Source organism: Lonchura striata, chromosome 3, assembly GCF_050655825.1.
Source record: "Lonchura striata isolate lonStrDom1 chromosome 3, ASM5065582v1, whole genome shotgun sequence".
Taxonomy (NCBI): Eukaryota; Metazoa; Chordata; class Aves; order Passeriformes; family Estrildidae; genus Lonchura; species Lonchura striata.
The window spans coordinates 29,540,894-29,560,050 of NC_140705.1; the positions used below are offsets into that span (position 1 = coordinate 29,540,894).

The 19,157-nt window shown below is 39.9% G+C and overlaps 1 protein-coding gene across 4 annotated transcripts in view; it reads right to left on the reverse strand.

Moving 5' to 3' along the window:
- Window positions 1-296: 296 nt before the first annotated feature.
- OGFRL1 (opioid growth factor receptor like 1) overlaps window positions 297-19,157 on the reverse strand; it is an 84,808-nt gene continuing 65,947 nt past the window's right edge. The window contains exons 1-7 of one of the 4 annotated variants that reach the window (XM_021554192.3): window positions 14,788-15,109; window positions 13,331-13,417; window positions 12,709-12,787; window positions 9,597-9,675; window positions 9,440-9,506; window positions 9,152-9,297; window positions 297-7,181 (exon numbers count right to left, since the gene is read on the reverse strand). In XM_021554192.3, the coding sequence (XP_021409867.2) occupies window positions 6,392-7,181; window positions 9,152-9,297; window positions 9,440-9,506; window positions 9,597-9,675; window positions 12,709-12,787; window positions 13,331-13,417; window positions 14,788-15,033 (1,494 nt within the window). In that variant the 5' untranslated portion in view covers window positions 15,034-15,109 and the 3' untranslated portion in view covers window positions 297-6,391. Of the gene's footprint in view, window positions 7,182-9,151; window positions 9,298-9,439; window positions 9,507-9,596; window positions 9,676-12,708; window positions 12,791-13,330; window positions 13,418-14,787; window positions 15,110-19,157 lie in introns of those variants that run through there. The other 3 variants (XM_021554182.3, XM_085576392.1, XM_085576391.1) reach the window with 3 other exon arrangements.

Below are 19,157 nucleotides of genomic sequence, written 5' to 3' on the forward strand. Positions count from 1 at the left end.
CCTACAGCTTCAGCACAGGATAAATAAAACCAGCAAATTAAATGTTTCCCTGCTACATTTAAGCAGTAGTAGCCTGGTTTTGACACTGCTCCAGACAGTTTATGCCTGCATGATCATAGTGGATATTCTACTCTTTAATGTTAACAGTATTTTGATAGTATACATTTTTCTTAACTTGAAAAAACTAACCATGGACTTTAAGAAAAGCTGACTCTGGGTCTTCCCTCATTCCTCTACTATCCATGGTCATTTTGCCACTGACTACAAAAAAAGGAGGACCAGAACCTTTAATTCCCTACTTTTAAGTGTTAATATATTTACAGAAGACTTTACAAACAAGCACCAAACAGCAATTGCACACTATTACAGCTACACAATATCTATATATGTTGCTAAAACAATGCTGCTAAATGAAGAAGCTTTATTAGTTCAGAGTTTTTGGCTCCTGTTATGAAAAATATATTTACCTGAAAGGAAATCCAAGTATTTCATTTTACAAATTATTTAAAATATAGCAGTAAGCAACATAAACTATTGCTTTTTATGTTTATACAATTTTTTTTTGGCTTAACACTGCCATACAGATGCAGAATTATAAAATACCTCTTTATAGTGCATTACAAATCCAGAAACTGGTTACCACTCCTACCACATACACATGGTATTGGTACTTCCAAACATGCACGACATTCTGTAATTAAACACTGCAAAGGAATACAGAGAAGAGAGCAGGACCATTCATAAAAACTGACAAAGAGCTGTTCAATTTTGCAAGTGAAAATTGTTGGGCTTTGGGGCTTTGTCTTTTTACTGCACTTTTTCCTTAGAATACATTTCAACAATGAAGTCTATGATATTTTCAAATTTTATAGTTCAAAACTATGCTTAATCATCTGTTGCCAAAATCAAACCGTGAAAAGGGCAAACAACCGTGGAATACCTTAAAACACAGGAAAAAAAAAAGAGCAACGAATTATTAGCAAACATGCTTCAGCAGGTCCCAAAAATACAAGTGCCATAACCTTTTTCACTGCAAAACAATAATTTTCACATGGTTAGCCACAGTAGTAAGTACATTCAGTATATTTCACAATAAATTTTAGTTGATGAATACACCACTGAACTTGTAAGCATTGTAGAATTAAAGAGCCACATTTCTAAGAAGAAATGAGGTCTCTATTGAACTAAATTTTAGGAGTCCATTACATACAGCATGTATTAAACATACTCTTTAAGGTAAATTTTTGCTTTCACCAAAGGTCTTAACTAAGTGTACTTAAGAACAAGGGCTGAAAACGGAACACAGCTTTCAAGAAAAGAAACAGTTCATAGCCAATACTGAGCACAAAGATATTAGAGAGACACAATGTGCACTCCCCTTGGAGAAACTGCATCTAAATATCTGTAAATAGTGAAACTATGGTGTTGACCATAATGTGAATTGAGGGGGGTTGTATATGCTTAGGCCTTTTCTGACCCATTTTCAGACTCTGACAGCCATAAAAAATACCTTTTGACCAGTTACTCCAATTACAATTGGAACTGTGAACACATATCAAAACAAATTACCAAAATGTGGAATGGTTTCCATCTTCTTTGTGATCACAATGTTAGATTCACTGATGCTCCAAATCCAGAGGTAGCTCACTCATACGTGGGCTAGGAATAGGTTTTCCATTTGACTGATTTTGCTTTTACACAGGTAAGAAAAAATATATCAACCTTGTTTTGCAGTTGCAATCTGACTTTTAACACTTAATCTACACTTTTAGCACTAGTCTACAGAGGGATTTATGTGCAAACATGTATTCAGAAGGAATAAGTAAGGTAGCATTGTCATCAATTTAGGACAAGTTTCTGCCTAAGCAGACATCTTCTGCCTAAAAACAGAAGAAACAGGGGACATTTTCTGCCTAAACAGGTATTTTGTCATTAGAATCTCCCATGACATTTACAAACTGATTTGAAGTGGATTACTCTTCATCTTACAGTACTTTTAGTACTGTTCAAATACAGTAGCAATTCTTTAATAAACAGATCTGAGACAAATAAAAGATCGCCTTCTCCACACAAAACATTATTACAGCATAGAACTCATAGTCACAAGGGATTGAAGAGGTTGAAAGAAACCACAAGTTCAAAACCAAAAAAATTCTAGTGAAAAATGGGGTTACTGTATAATTTCTTTGTTTTGCAGCATCTTTTTCGTGGCCAGCACTGGAGGCAGGACACAAGGCTAGAAACATTTTTGGTTCTGATCCCCACTGGCAATTCTGAGGACAACATACATCATCAGCATGATATTGTCACACTTTTATTAATGGCAAAACTTGCTTCACATACTTGCATCTTATTCATAAATACAGCTTTTGTCAAGGAAATTCAATATGATATGTGTCCTGTAAAAGTGTAGTGTAAAAAATTACATTTTCACCTAAACATATATAACTATAAACTGTGATCAGTACCATCATAACAGTCAGAAGAAAGGGGTAAAATAACCTCTCAATTAAGCAGATAGACATAAATTTTATTTAAAAACAAACAAGAGCTGTTTTCTGTTTAAATCCAGTAAATGTCACTTGTCTTACCTCACTGGATCATCCATCAATATTGTACAAAGCTTTTAAGGTCTGTAAACCTTCTGTTTAAAGTACAGATATATGCAACTGCAGATTATTCGAATTATCCTGGAATAGTTCAGGAGAGGCTTACACTAGGTTACACGAAATATTAACAATTATTATACAAATACTAAATATATTAGAGTGCTAAAATCTTAGAGCAGGAAACTGAGGAGCTGACCCAAGCCAGGGAACAGCTCTCAAAAGATTATTGCACTTATTTTTAGCATCCTTCAAGATTTTATTTGAGCAACATGAACAGAAAGACCTCAGACCTGCTCCTAGATATGTGGACACATGTAACTACTCTTCTACTCTGAATGGTCTGTGCTGTACACCTCATGTACCCAAGCCTTCAGTCTCTACACCAACACAGTATCAGGTACCGAGGCACACTTGTGTCTGGCATAGTAGGGCACAGAGCTGTAACTAACCTTAAAGTGCTGCATTTTTGCATGATTTGTATGACTGCCTCGTGTGTACTCATCTGTGTACTCAGTAACATTGTTCCAAGTTGCACATTCATATCCCCTTGCCGTAAGAGCCTTAAAATCAAATTCACAGGCACGTCCACACTACTCCCACTTAACAGCACCAGAGGCTACTCAGATGTACTTACTTAGGAAGAACCTTCATATGGAAGGTTCTGTTCAATCAACATACAAACAGCTCAGATTCTAGTCTAACACTGGGCCAAAATACACTATTGTAATAAGTACACAAAAATCCCTGAATACTTTAGCATATAGCAAAACAAAAATAAATTTAACAGTAAGCAAATTACTTGACTTTCTTTGCATACCCTCAGTTACTGAAGCAATGGTTAACCAACTATGTACTGGCATCTATGAGAATACAATCATTTCAACACACATATGTACTGTATATATACTGTAAACCTGAAAACCAATACTTAGAAACTTTAAGCACAGGGTGCTTCTGTTTGCTAAGGCCATGATTCTTTAACAAAAATGCATACAGTGCACCCACTTGATCCTCACAAATCTCAATGGGACAACACTACACTGTATGATTGCCCTGCAATAAATCCTTCTTTTAAGTACTTGCAAAATCAGAAGAAACAATTTCACTATGAAAATAATGATAAATTGTCACATTTTACATAGAGCAGAATTTAGTTAAAGCTGAAGTGTTCCATGGGAGGAATTCTGTTGATAAAGTTATAAAACAAGGCTTAGAGAGTGCAGGAGGCACCTGACACAAAAACCCTCACTTACATAGTCCCCATAGGTCTTTGTAGGCAACTGATATGCCACTGCTCTTCTGTGAAAATTGAGAAAAATATATTGAGTTGCAGATGAAAACAAAATTTGCTAAGTTAATACAGGTATAAGTACCAAAGTTCTTGACAATATTTTCAGATACCTTGAACCCCTTAATGCAGACAGCCCAGTAAGAATGTTGAAGTGAGAGATATGTCATGATAATAGAATACTGCAGAGTAATCTTATGGAGGCACATCCCAAGAACTTTGTTTAAAATCAGGTAAGATTTCTCTTTTTTTTTGTTCAGTAGACAAAAGACCTCCTGAGGTCACTGATAAATACAACACCTCTGTCATCCCTTATTTCACTTCAGTACTCTGCATTTTCTGTAAAGTGTTTAAAATTAATACTAAAGTTCATAAATTGAAGGTTCTGTGTAGCTTCTTATGCTGTAGTTATGTTCCTTAGACACAAGGTATCAATTTTTCCTATGATACTCAAAAAATAACTATGTAAGAACAACATCATGAAGTTTGCACAGTTAGGCACTCAAGACTGAAGAAGTCGTAGGCAGAAAATGAAATGTCTTCCCTTTGCATACATGGAGGGGCAGAGTCCTTAACTATACAGACCAGTTTTATCACAGCACTTCCTCCCCCTTCTGTTCTGAAGGTCAGAGGCAAACACCAAGAAGGGGATCCCAGTTTATGTCCAGGGAATTGTGAAAAGCTTCTCAGGATCTTTCTGGCCTTAAAAAGGTGGTGGCTGGAATTCTCTGGGACATTTCTGCTCAGACAGACTTAATACCTAAAGAAAAATCCACATATATTAAGTTCCTTCCCTCACAAGTCAGCACTGAAGAAGAAATACATCTTTCTTTTTCTCTGCTTCTTTAGGATGGAAAGAGCCTAATTTTTTTCCATAGGTATCAAGATCCCTAACTACCACTTTATTTGATCCCAAGAACCAGCACTACCTGGAGAAAAAAAAAAAAGATGATGCATTGCCATGATGGGCATTAGCAAAACAGAATACAAGACATTTTGTCTATGCTCTGAAATCCCTGAAAAATTAATAATTTAGAGTTATAAGACTTGAATAAAGTCCTGTAGCATTTTAACACTAAAACTGTAGTCAGCCTCTTGCCTTGTAATCTTTAATTAGCAATACATTAAAGGCAGTGGATATTATGTACACCTTTAAACAGAAAATCCATACAGAAGTTTTGAAGTATTTTAGAACTGTAGGACGTTTGAATTGTACCTGCATTATTTTTTAATTCATGTTCTACACAACTAACTTGCCGGCTACTACCATTTGACTTGAACAGCAGAAAATCAGAAGAAGCTACTCAGGGAGAGCAGAAAGTTCTTTGGTAGAAGCTGGGAAACATCTTAATAGTGAAATTCTTACTTGTTGGGCTCCAGCCTGGCCCACAGACTGGCCTGCCTTAAGCTTATGTTGCTTATCAAAATAACATAAAACTGCGAGAGATTTATGATAGAGAGCAAAGAGAGGAAACAGACATCTGGAAAGAAGCATCAGGACTGCCTTTGTCTCCGAGACCAGCAACAGGTGACTGCATTGTGCAGATTCTACCCAAAAGTGGCCAGGAAACATCCAAGTACAAGTAAGACCCAACTTGCCATGCCTAGTGACCTTTTCTCTGATGGCTTTGCTGATAAGGCAGTGCTCTGAGGAAAGACATGCTTTTCAGCAGTCCAGAGTCTTTCCAGGTGCTGAAGGCAGCTGGGGGAGTCGTCTTACTACAGCTGAGTAACAGAGAGCTTTCAAACTGAGACCAAATTTGAGAGATCTAACAGATCCCTCCCCCCAGATTGGCTGTAACAAATGAGTCAAGAGAAGGGAGAATTTAACAGGGACTAAAGGAAGTCTGAAGTGCAGCTTCCGTATCCAAAAGGTGTGGATACAGTTTCTTTTTAAGTTAAAAATTTTATTCAATGTACAGTGATTCCCAGCTGTACAGAACATGATATATGCTATCCATTGTTAAGTGCCTCCAACAAAGATGCTAATCTAGGCTAAAAGACACTGTGCAAATACCACTATTAATCATGACCATAGTTACTAAAAAAAATAACCACTAGGGTAAAAAACTGTGATTTTGAAATAATTTCTAGTAATTTCCTAAATGGAAAACAAAATTTAAAGCAAACTTAAAGGAAACTTTAGAATTCTGATGTTCCAAGGCTTTTTAGTTGTTACACTTTATTTTTTTTTTTTTCAATACTGGATGAATTTTAAAAAGTAGATAAACTTTTCTGTGCAATCTGTCTGGAAAAGATAATGAATTTCTTAGCTTCCAATATGCACAATTGTTGTAAAGAGACACACCTGGCTGACTGCTGATAAACTGAGGTTGAAAAAAAAAATCATTAACCTAACAGAAGCCTAATCTGATGCATTTGCAACAAGCATAGCTTGTGAACTTACATTAGATGGAAATTTCAACCAAAATTAAGAAGCAATTAATTATTTGCTTCATTCAAAGTGAAACAAAGATTTTTTTAAATCTCAGACTCATGGTTTGAGCTCATCCTTAGTTTTTGTGGTGGTCACCCCTGAAAGTGTATCCTTATCAAGGTTATCTTGTAGATCTGCTGACGGGTCATTTGAAGAATTCTCAGTGTTACATAAATCTTCCTCTATAACATCTGGGTGATTACCACAGTCATTGTTCATATTTTCACCATTACCACAGTCATTGTTCAGATTTTCACCATCTTTTTTGGAATAAGAAGTGTCCTCCTTTCTGTCTGAATTATCATGAACTTCTTCTGATTTTGAAAGCTGACTAGTATCAGTGTCACTGTTCTTTTCACTGTTGTTCTGCCTAACAGCATCACAGTTCACTTCTTGTTCATCGTTATAATTTTCTTCCCCATTTTTTGTGAATTCTACCTTTCTTTCTTCAGTTATTTTACCAGCTGAACTTCCACTTGCCAATGTATTCTTAGGCTCCTTCAGTTTCTTATGCTTAGAAATATGACTATTGGGAATAGAAACTGGAGATGCTGGCTTTTTATTTGCTTTGCTTCCCTCTGACTTCTGTTTTCTTGGGGGTCCCCAGATAAAATGCTCTGAGGGTGTATAATGTTGCTGGGCAAATCTCAGCAGTTTCCTCCTTTCTCTTCGGTCTCTGATAGTATACACAAAATATTCTAGAGCACTTTGCTTAATGTTGGGAATGGTGTCTTCCACAAGAGCTTCATGCAGAATAAATTTTACCAGAGGAGATTTGAAACTCTCATATCCAAGTTCACCGAGGCTTTTCAGAATTCGAGTGATTCTCAAGTAGTTATGTTGAGACCTTTGAAATAAATGCGTAAAAAAAATCTATTGAATCAGAAAAAAAAAACCCACTTTAAAAATATAGAACTGGAACTGCAATTCCTCAGTCCTTTTCATCACTTCAGGTATGTACTTCAGACCTCCTATATTTTCTCAAAGCTGCTGAAACTTACTAGCACCTCCTTTGCTAGGATGTTGTGAGTGAAAATTAGTGTTTGTCAAAAGCACTGGGGGAGAGAGCTGAGAGAAAATAAAATCAAATGTGCTTATTTTGATTCCTTCTGCTGTATGAGAAGGGCAACAAAGCTGGTGACGGGTCTGGAACATCTAAGTCTTATGACGAGCAGATAAAGGTAATTGGGTTGTTTATTCTGGAGCAACAACGGCTCAGGGAGACCTTATTGTTCTCTACAACTGCCTGAAGAGAGGCTGTGGCAAGGGGGGGTGGGTTTCTTGTCCAAGGCAACAAGTGACCGGACAAGGGGAAATAGGCTCATGTTGCACCAAGTGGAGGTTCAGGTTGGGCATTAGGAAAAACTTCTTCCCTGAAAGAGTGGTTATACATTGGAACAGGCTGCCCAGGAAGTCATCACCATCCCTGGAAGTGTTCAAAAGATGAGTAGATGTGGCACTAAGTGTTATGGTTTAGTGGATACGTTAGTGCTTGGTCAAAGATTTGACTCAACTATCTCAGAGGTTTTTTTCCAACCTTAATGATTATATCCTGTTCTCCTTCTGGGGAGAAAACCCAGTCACTTTGTAAATGAAAGGGTTTGCAGTGTATTTATAGTGTAGTTACAGAAGAGGGTTCATTGCACTTCACTCAAGTTACTTAAAAACTGGGTCTCCTGTCTAGACTAGCACCTGCACTACTGATACAGGCAGTGCTGGGGAAAAACAGGCACCTCTAGAGAGTAAGTCCCACTGTTGCAGGAAATATCGAAGAAAAAATGAACTAATTGTCTTCTGCAAGTGCTTGTGAAAAGGTCTTTCCCTTGTGAAGCACACCTTAGTATGCAGAAAAACTTTTAAGTTTGAATTTTAGATGGATAAAATTAGGTAAACAGAGTCCCAAATCCTGATTTAAACTGTAGCTTCTCACTGGAAAGAACAGGAGTGAAAGCATGCAGTAATGTTTGGGCTTCCTGAAAACCTGCTTTATCTGTGGCCTTTGTCTGAGCCCACACCCATGCTGGCTCATATAATATTTATGTAAAATCATTAACAAAGTCTTCCCACTATTCACGTGGAATCCATCAGCAATTGTACCTACAATCTTTTACCATGACAGGAGAACAAAATACTGCAAGAAAACATCCTGCAGCCCTAAGGTCAGAGATATTAGGAAAGTAAACAAAATTTGAAAAGAGGCTTTGGTACAATTAATCTGTACAAGACAAAATTCAGTGCAAATTTAGAATCCACACAATACCAATGTAAAGCAACTGATATAACTTGCTGAACAGTGGGCCAAGGCTTGACATAACATGTTTAAACCTTTCCAGACCAGTATTTAAATTAAAAATATTTAAATACAAAGTATTTCATGTTTTGAGGAGGGAGGGAAATCTTTTTACTTAACTTCCACACAGGTGTGGAGAATTTAATCTTTCTCAAAAAGAAATGTAAATATAAAGATAAGCCACTTCTTTTTTCTTAAGTGAGAAGCAGCATTTTTGGATTGGGTGAAAAGAAATTCAGTACTATGACAAATTAGTTTGGAGCTGGGATCTTCTTCAGCACCATATAAAGTTGTATTTTCAAGGAATTCAGTGATGTCAGTCCAACTAGCAATGAGCGAGAAAAATAATCAAAAAAAAGGGGAAGGAGGAACATACAGACAGAGGCACAAACCCGGCATCAACTATTTATTTTTCCCTTCTGTTTCCTGGCGGTCTTTAGAAAAAATATCTTTGCTTTCTCTAGAAAACAAAAGGATAAAGAGATTCTATAGCAATTCTAGCAAGTGAAGTGCATGCCATTACTTACTCATTCAAATGCTGAAATCTTTCTTGCCAGTTAGCAGCTCGTGTTACATTTCCAGTTTTATCAATTAGTTTTATTCCAAAAAACTCCAACATCATTTTGTAAGCCAAAAGGAATCTTCTAATTGCTTCTTTTGTTTTCTTGAATTCCTAATGGACAAAGAATATATCTGAAAATCTCAGTGGCATTAAAGCAAGCACTTCTGCATCACATAAGGCAACTCTACATAACAAAAAGCAGTTATGTATTAAAATTAATGTGATGGCTTTTATGGAGCTCTATTTGTATTACCTCAATTTCATATGTAGTTAATTCTTTAGCATAGAAGTTCAGACCTTGTTCCCTTAGAGGAAAAAGCCTGTTAAAAGAAAAAGTGCATTATGGCTCAGTATAAGAATAATTAATCAAATTAACACTTTGAAACAGAAATAGGTAATAATTGACCAACCACTGTATGTAAGTGTGGTTATGTTCCAGTTTTTCGTAGTCTCCTTTCCATTTATTTAGGACTTCTTCAATATAAACCCCTGCATAAAAATAATTTGAAAAACTGTTAGGTTGCCATCAAAACCAGCACTCAGCTGCATAAAGAACATGCATGTAAAATGATAGAACACATACTTTAAATGTCTTTCACATACTACGTGAAATAAGGTCTATTGCAGCTATAAATAAATTAATTTTAATTCAAAACTAATTTAGCTACTAAAACTTAATTAAAAATAAGGTACTTATAAAATGTCAATATAAGCAAAACCAACTGACTTATACTGGGTTATCAACAAGTGAAGGTATGTGACAGCAACCTATGTAAAATATATCCAAGAGTTCTCATGTCATGGATCCCTTTATCACACTGACTGGGAATTAACAAACTTCTCCCATAAAACACTACACTGTGAATCACCTCTCATTGATTTTACAAGATAAAACTGCAGTTATCCATCTATCTATTTATCTATCTATTTATCTATCTATCGATCTATCTATCGATCTATCCAATCTTCACAGAACAAAGCCTCAACTCTTTAGGAAATCTCCCATACTAGAAATCTCTCCAGCTGCAAGTACCATTATGATTGGGAAGTCTTTCTCAATTAATAGTGGCCAAGCACAACACTGAGACTGTGCTCATGAAATTCAGTCACAGGCCAGGGCACTTTTCCAGGTACTATACAGATATACAAAGTACATAAAAAGATGATCCTTGCTCCCAAAACTGTACAATATCTTTCCATGAATGAGCACTGTGTTCATCTGTTTCTATTCTGAAACCAACAACAGTTTCACTACTGCACAGCATCTCCCAAAGCCAAATAGCATAGAAGAAACCTAAAAACCCAAAGCCCCATGTATATAGTCTCCTACTATACATTTAAGATGCCTCTTTGCACAGTGAAAATTTCCATTTGGGTCTCAATGGCAAAGGAGGACACATTTCATACTTTTATTTAAGAAGTGAAGAAAGTAGCTAGTCTATGGGGCTGGTAAGTACATGGGGTTTCTAGTGTAGGAAAAGCTGGAAAAGGACCTGGGAAAGAGGACCTTCACCATCACTGCACTGTATCCAACCTATATTTCAAGTATTGGAAAACTTGCTGCTCAGACTCAGGGCAGAGAGACAAACAGGCCAGCTCTGATCCAGAACCACAAGCTAAATCTCTAGGTTATAGGAATAAATTTCACATCTAGTATTGCACTAGAAATGTCTTGGGTTTTTTAAACAACATTCTCCAGTATCTCAATCCTTAACCTGGTAGCTAAGACTCCCTCCAAACACTCTCACAGACCCACAGACTCAGGTCAAGGTGGTGGTTACTCTTTTCCATTCTCAATACAAACTTTGGCATAGCCAGAGTTGTTCACAGCCAACAACACGTCAGCCTCCATGGCTTATCAGCTACCTTTGACATTACTAACTGTGCTTTTCTCCTAAAATACTATGAGAAATGTTATTCTTTACAAATTTTGGGAGGGAAGCCCTCCTATAGCTTTCATGACTATCTCTTCTTATAGCTAATCCTCTTGAACTGCTTCTTCATTTTGGGCTTTAAAGGAGTTCTTCCCCACAACCTTTTCTGTCTTTTAGTTTCAGAGCCATATGGTCCCCAGGTTCACACAAACCTCGCTGCCCTTAAGCTTACTTTCTCTATCTGTTCTCTTGGTAACGTCTCCCAAATCTACTACTTCTTTACTGGCAATTCCCAGACCCACCTCTTCTTACAGCCAAGCTAAAACTGACTGAAAGCATCTGCCTATGGGTATCTAGATAAAGCGCAAGTTGGTTAAAGCAAAAGTCTTATCTTTCTTTCACAAGCTGAGTTATCTTCTCACTTGCTAAGGGTATTACCACTATCTTGTCTATGTGTGTTCATTTTTACAACCTTCCCTTCCATCCAGCTTCCTATCTGAACTCTCACACTTTGCATCTCAACTTTTTTTTTCCTGACCTTGAAAAGTGCTTTCTTGTCATGCTTACACCTACCGTGAATGCTGCTGAATGCAGCTACCCTGAAATGCTGGGAAGATAATCTTTCTAGACTTTTACTTTTTTATACTGACCTGTTTTTTTTTTTTTGCTTTGCATTCTTCCATCGTGAAACTGTGCTCTGTAACATCAAACAAAAACTATACACCTTCACTTCTAAAGCCTTTGTGACCTGTCCCTCACTACCTTATCAGAACCCATTTGTTGCTATGAGACTGATCCTTCTTCCAACAGGATTCTGCCTCAAAGGCAGCCTACACATCTCACTCCTTCTGCACTCCAATGTGCACTTCACTATTTCCTACCCAGCTGCTCTCATACTGAGAGGAACCTATGGCAAATACCTTCAAAACAACCTTGTCATCATTCTTTTAAAACCCATAAAATCTTATTTTTTGCCTTCAGTTTCTCTTTTTTGCTAATGGCTAAGATCTTCTGTGCTGAGACTCCTGTCTATCACCCTAACCAAGATTGCTTTATTGCCTCCTCCTGCTTCCTCATCTGTCCACTATCCTATTGTCACTCATACATCAACTGCAAACTCTCTAGAGTAGGGCTTGTCATCTTTCAGCTTCTCCTGTGTTTGTGTAGAATGCTGCATATGAGGTTCCTGCTCCACTACCAAAACCACTAGGGACACTGAGAAATGGCTTTATTATTGGATTAACAATAATCTCACACAAGATTATAGCACATTTTTTCCCCTTACACAGTTCTAGGGATATCACCCATAGATTGCTGCCACTCCTATTCAAACAGCAAGTTCGTGCAATATAGTAGAAGAACTTTATCTTTGTTTAATAAAGGTATCACAAAGTGGTACAAACAACGCCTTGTCCTACTTCATGCTGATAATGTCTAAGAAAAGTACCATCTTCCTAGAGTGAAAGCTAACTGTTTTAAGCACATACTGCTCTTGTTATCAGTGTGCTACTCCAACATGGGAAGTTCATGTTCTACAATATATTACTATACACCTTTAATTTGCCTCAATTATCACCACTGTTTCAATTTGTTACTATCATTAGTGAGCATGCTTCTGTTATCACCATTATTGTTGCAGATTACTCACCATCAGGTTTAAATGGGATTTTATTTTTGTAAAACCGGAGATTGCACAGGTCATTTTGATAACGAAGATCTTTAAAGTTCTGCTAAAAGAAAGGAAATAGGACATTATCAGCCTACAAAAACCTACCAAGACTATCCAGAAGGTGATATTGGGCTCTTTGAATAATTTAAGGACAAAAAATTTCAGAGTTTTAGGAACCACAGTGCTCTACTCATGCACTTAATGACTCAGTTTAAGTGTATGAAAATTCTTTCCGGCTGGTACCTTTTCCTACTGAGGCAGCACCAAGCATAGCAGCACCCTCTCCCTTCAACCTCAAGGACCTTGAGAGACAAATAATCAGTCAGGCAAACTCTATGACCTACCATCTTTGATATCCACGGTACAAGCCTTTTTCTGGGCTCCTACAACAGTTCCCAGGCTTACACATATCACGTGCGTGCTTGCATGCTTGCCCGGGATGAAAAGACATTACTTCTCTCCCACTTGAATACGTTGTGCCTCAGCTTTTTGGTTTGCGTAGCAGCTTTTTGGTTCTCATTTCTTGTACTTACTGGACAATAAAAAGGTTTAAGAATGTTTTTTCACTGAAAAGAAAATTTAAACCATAAAATATTCTTACTGGATACTGATGTCGGTACTTGTATAAATCTCTTGCTGCGTAGAAGCTTCTCTTTGGCTTGGCTGTCAGCTCAGTTCCATCACCACTCTGAAACAGTTAGAAAGCAGATAATCATCATACACAAACCCCCTAAATACCATACTTCTACAGTATTAAAATAATTACTTTTCATTATGGATTTCAGTAATGTAAACAAATGTAAGCGCATGTATTTGTCTACTGTTTGGTCAAACACTGAAAATTTCCCTGCTCAATACTTACACAACACACTTTAAACCTAATTTTAAAAGATTAATCTAAAATACAGAAGTAAGACTATGAACTGTCCTTCCAATGAGGCTGAATTTGAACTAAATTAACAGTCTGATTGTCATTTCCAAATATAAGACTTCAAAGTAATCTAGCAAGTTCTAATACAAGGTGAAATAAGTAATTAAACTTGAAAATGCAGAGGCACCATCAATTTGGAGGAGGAAATCATACTATTTACAAAAAAAAAAAAAAGAAAAAGAAAAAAGAGTCATGTACACAGACTTAATTGCTACTGCTGTACCCTGTGGAAAATAGCTACTAAAAAAATTTCATTCTACTCCTTGCAATACGGGTGCAATAGGTTAAAGTCAAGTTTAAAAGAGGAAGCTCTCTGGGACTGCACTGGGCATTTGCCGTTCTTGTTGCCCATCCCATGGCTTATCAACTGTACACTAATGACAAACAGCTATGCTCCTTCCTCCTTTCACAAAATCAGCTTTGACCATACCCGCAGGCAAAACACACTTGAACAAGACACACCCCTTGACACTCGGTTATCCGGCACTAGTATCACCATGTAACAAGGAGAAAACGGAAAGACACTTAGGCTCAATTCATTTTGTTTGGTCTCTGAACAAAAACACGATATATCTAGCAATCTAAAAAAACACCCAGCCGCTCCACCCTACATGGTATTCTAACTCAAATAAAATTATTGTCAAAAGAACACTTTATTTCTTTAAGCTCGGCATTAACAAAGCTTCCTGAAGAAGAGAAACACGCTCTGAAAACTCGTCAAACCCACCGAGGAGTCACAATTCCATTGCCACAAAGGATCAAATATTGAGATTTTTATCCTTTTTAATGCAGAGGCCACGCTAAATGCTCAATTTAATTTAAAACACAGCCCTTCCTGAAAACAGCAGCAGCGGGAATGTCACCGACACCAAGGCCTCGATTTTCTCCCAGTAATAACAGGAGAGAGATAAAAACCTAAGGCGGGCTCGTCCTCAGTAGACATGCAGCGCTGTGCAATCCCCAGCCGCTCCGGGCAGCAGCCCGGGCCCGCGAGTGCCGCAGAGCAGCGGCAGCGGGGCTGCCCGGCCCGGGCTCGGCTCGGCTCGGCTCGGCTCGGCTCCGCCCGTGCCCGCCGGGCCCGCGGGCAGGGCAGGGCGGGGCGGGGCCGCGCCCGGCGCTGCCGGTACCTGCTCGGGGCTGGCGGCGTCCGCCTCCGGCCGCTCCGCGTCCCGCCGCGCTGGCGGGGCCGGCGGCGGCTCCCCGGGCCGGCAGTCGGCGGCGGGCGGCTCTTCCCCGCCTCCCGCGGCGGCGCACACCCCCTCCTGCCGCCGCGGCTCCGCCGCCTCGGGCTCCGAGTCGGTCTCCCAGGTGGAGTCGCAGTCCTCCACCGTGGTGGGCTCCTTGAAGCTGACCCCGCTCAGCAGGCTGCCCATCGGCCCGGAGGCCGCGGAGGCCGAGGGCTGCGAGCGGCCGCGGGCTGCCTACGGCTGCGGCATGGCGGGGCGGGGCGGCGGCGGCCGGGGCCGCTCCCCGCCCGGCCCCAGCCCACGGACACGCGCGGGGCGGAGCTGCAGGCTCCGGGATTTCCACAAGAAACGCGCGCCCGGCCCCGGCAGCGGGCGTCGGGCGGCAGCCGGCGTCGGGCGGCAGCCGGCACCGCCCCGGCGCCGGGCGGGCCGCGCCCGCGGGGAGAGCGGGAGTGTCCCCTCCGCGGAGCGCGCCCGCGGGCATTTCGCGACGTGCTGTTCCCTGAGGGCTCATGAGAAGAGCAAGTGGGTACGGGTGTTCATCGAGATGAGCGGGGATGGCGGCTGCCCCAGAGCAGTGGTTTGGGGAGGAGATGCTTTAGTGACAGACGTGGTCGTGCCGCCTGCAGTGTGCGAGCTCCGGCTGCCCACTAGCCACGGGAGCGGTTGCGGTGAGGTAGACCGCAAAGAGTGTACAGGTACTAGAGAAGACAGGAATGGAGCGGGCAATCCTGCGGTAACCAGCCAGTTTTACTGCTTCTAAAATTCCTGCGAGTCTGGGGATGAAACTGACGTGATGTTCAAGGACCAGTTTGAAGGGGTAGTGAGAGTGAATATTCTATTTGGCTAGTACATGCCTTTTGGACAGAGTTTGAAGCCAGGAGTGAAGATGTGGTGAGTTTACAGCTTAGCACATTGTTTCAGTGCCTGCTCTCACCCTCCTGTCTAAAAACATGTCCTAATTTCTAACCAGGATTGGTAGGCTTCAGTTCACACTCAGGGATTTCTCCCTTCTCCTTAAACGATTCTGTGATGTTTTGTAACCGCTTCTAAAGATGTGGATTATCAGCAAGTCATCTCAGTCCTCTTCTTGGTAAACCAAACAGGTTGAGCTTCTTCAGCCTCTCACCATAAACTCCCTTTCACATTCCCTCACTCAAAGTTGTACCTTTTTTTTTTTGTCTGCTGTGTGTTGAATATTTTAGCATCTGTTTCAAGTGCAGGAACCAACATTTTAACTGGATGTCAGAGTCATCAGTATAGAGGTGATTTAATCTATATATTCTTGTTTTCCTATCCACGCTCTATAAACTGAAGGATGATTTTAAGTCAAATTGCCACAGTGTCATGCTTAGATGCACTCATGCCACTCTTGTACATAACTCTCCTTCAGGTTCATTGGAAGCATGTTAGCTGCACCCACTGACCCCAAACACAAGAAATTACTGGGAATGCCCTGATGTCGCTGTTGAGGCAGGGATGGGAATGAATATACTCCATCTTCAGAAGGCAAAGAATGAATCTTTATTCAAAAACACCTCTCTCTTTTATAGAAAACATTGTGAACATTAATTTCATTGGTCTTAAAGTAAAAACATTTCACCTGATTGGTACACTTGGACTTAGGTCAGTGTGGTAGAACATACCTATAAACAATATAAACTGAAAACAAGAAAATAGATTGTTTACATTCCTCCTGGAGTTTTTCCCAGGTTTAGCCTGGCAGAAATCTTTCTCTTTTTCTCTCTGACTGAACTGAGAATATCCACACCCTGGTTTGTCAGACCTTGTTTCAGGCAAGTGTATTGCAGTAGCAGCTCGCCTAGATACAGTCACAGCTGCATGGCTGAGCCTGCAATACAGCTCAGTCTATGCCTGCTGCTGCCTCCCACCATTACCTGCCTTGGCCAAGGCATTTCTCCCCTTCCTGTGCTCTTCATGAAGATCAGTGAAGCCCACTCAACCTTTCCAATACCCCTTAGTCACCATCATGCCAGCTGCTTCCCTCCTCAGGATCCAGCTACTCCTACTCCCAAGATCAAAGCTAGTGGCCCAAGCCAAGACATCCCCTCCACCCTAACCCCTGTAGGTTTTCCAGGTCTACTGGAACTTTTTTGATATGTGATATTAAGGAATATCACAACTGAAGATATTTCCTTAAGCATACATGAAGATATTTCTGAAGATATACTGCAGATATTTCCTGCAGCATACAGGAAAGTTGAGTGTCATTTTTGCCAGTGGTCATAATTTTAATAAAGAATAAAAAATCTCCATCAAGCAGGAAGAAGAAAGGTTTTAAGAGGGCAAGCAGTAAGACTAGATGCTAGGGCTGCAGTTGAGGGAACAGAGTTTTGGAACACTCATGCTTATGTATCACATTTTTTAAGAACGCCCTCTTTTTTGACCTCATTTGAGGAAAAGGATTTCTTTCATGGTTCCACAGTGTCTCCTCCCATGTTGTTGGCATAGTTTGAAGGAATTGACTTAAGATTCTGACCTCCAGAACACAGTTTTCTTGACTACCTGCTGAACAGCTACTTCCATTGGCCAACATCTACCGGCCCAGTATAGACAAGCTCTCTTCTTCCTCTCCCCTGCTACAGCTTTAGCCAATGTTCCCTCACTGGGATTGTGTTTATACTATGGACAGTTGAGCTTCAAAAGCATGCCTTGCATGTGCATAAAAATCAGGGGAAAGTTTTGATGACATTTCAGTTTGCATGGCAGTTAATCCCACAAATTAAAGATCTTCCTGCAAGAAAGCTCAATTTCTTGTGCAAATAACTGCACCTTATTATAGAAAGCTCAGTTTTACCTGAAGAGCAAAGCTGTCAGCCGAGTCTCAAAGCTGTCGACTAAATCTTGTAACAGAATTTTAGGTGGATTTTTAAAAGATCTGGATCTCAAAGCACTGAAAAGAACTAGGAGTCAAATGAGCTGGGTGGGAGAGCTCACCAAGCCACTCCCCATCATTTACCATCAATCCTGGTTAACCCGGGAGGTCTCAGATTACTGGAGGTTAATCAACATGACCCAATATGACAAGATGGGTATCTTTGGGTGATTTTACGATGAGTAGTCTATTCTCTTATCATCTTCTCTATGCCTAGAAATGGTTGCTGTAGCTTTAAGGTGGGGAGGAGGAAGCCTTGGGACTCTTCCACAGGCTTATTCAAAACTTCAAAACTTCATTCCTCAGGTAGACTGCATCCTTTTTGTTTGTTTGTTTGTTTGAGTTTTTTGTTTTGTTTTTTTTGTTGGTTTTTTTTTTTTTTTAGCTAGCTTGTTTTTTGTTAGCTTAGGCAAGAAGGTTTTTTTAACTTTCCCTGGCCCTGGAGAGGCTGCTGCAGCAATCCTTGGGTGGCTTTTTTCCCAAAGTGAACTGAGTGGTTTGGTTTTGTTTTGGTCTGAGATCTGAGAGAACGACCAGTGAGAGAAGAATTGCCTGGGGCCAGCTCCATCTCAGGCCCCAGACCTCGGAAAAGCCATGCCAGTGAGAAAAAGGACTAAATCCACCTCCTTCACCTGCTGTGAAGAGGGGACCAACACCAGAGATTCACCAGGTTCCCATCTGTTTTGCTGGAGCTGCTGTGTGAACCTTTTGTATTGTTTTTTTTTTTTTTTTCTTGAGACAGGAGCTGGCACCATTTTTTTCTCCCCACCAGGTTGTCAGTCATTGTGTGCTTTTTTGTTTGTTTGTTTGTTTGCTTGCTTGCTTTTGTTTTTGTTTCCCTGGCATTTTGGTTTTTTTGTTCTGGTGGTGGTGGGGGATCTGCCCTTTGCCAGGTGTATGTATTTTTCCTGTGAACAGTGTGTTCTTTCAGGGCTGCAGCTTATTGCTGCTTCTGGTTGTGAACTAGAAGCAGTTGGGATTCATTAAGTGGCTCCAGCACCTTAAATAGCTTTGTAGGGTGGTATTTCAGAGCTTGAACAGATTCCCACAAGACATATCTTATTTAGAAAAAAATAAATTCCATTACCTCACAGTCAGAATGGTAGTCATTTTAGCAAAAGTAGTGAATTTATGGCACTTGAGCTCACTAAAGTATTCCTGTACAATGGAAGATGACTAAGTGCCAAAGCCAGGAGGACCTGTTTCAATCAAGTAGTTTGTCTGTCACATAACACAGGTGAAAAACAACAGAAGATCTAGGGGACTGCAAACCACTGTGCACCAAATACAGACTTTCATAATGCTTATAAAAAATAAGCACTTGACTTCTGATTATGTACATTTATATACATCTTAAACAGCATAGATTAGTCAAAACCGTGGTTTTTGGTTTTTGTTTTTTGTTTTTTTTTAT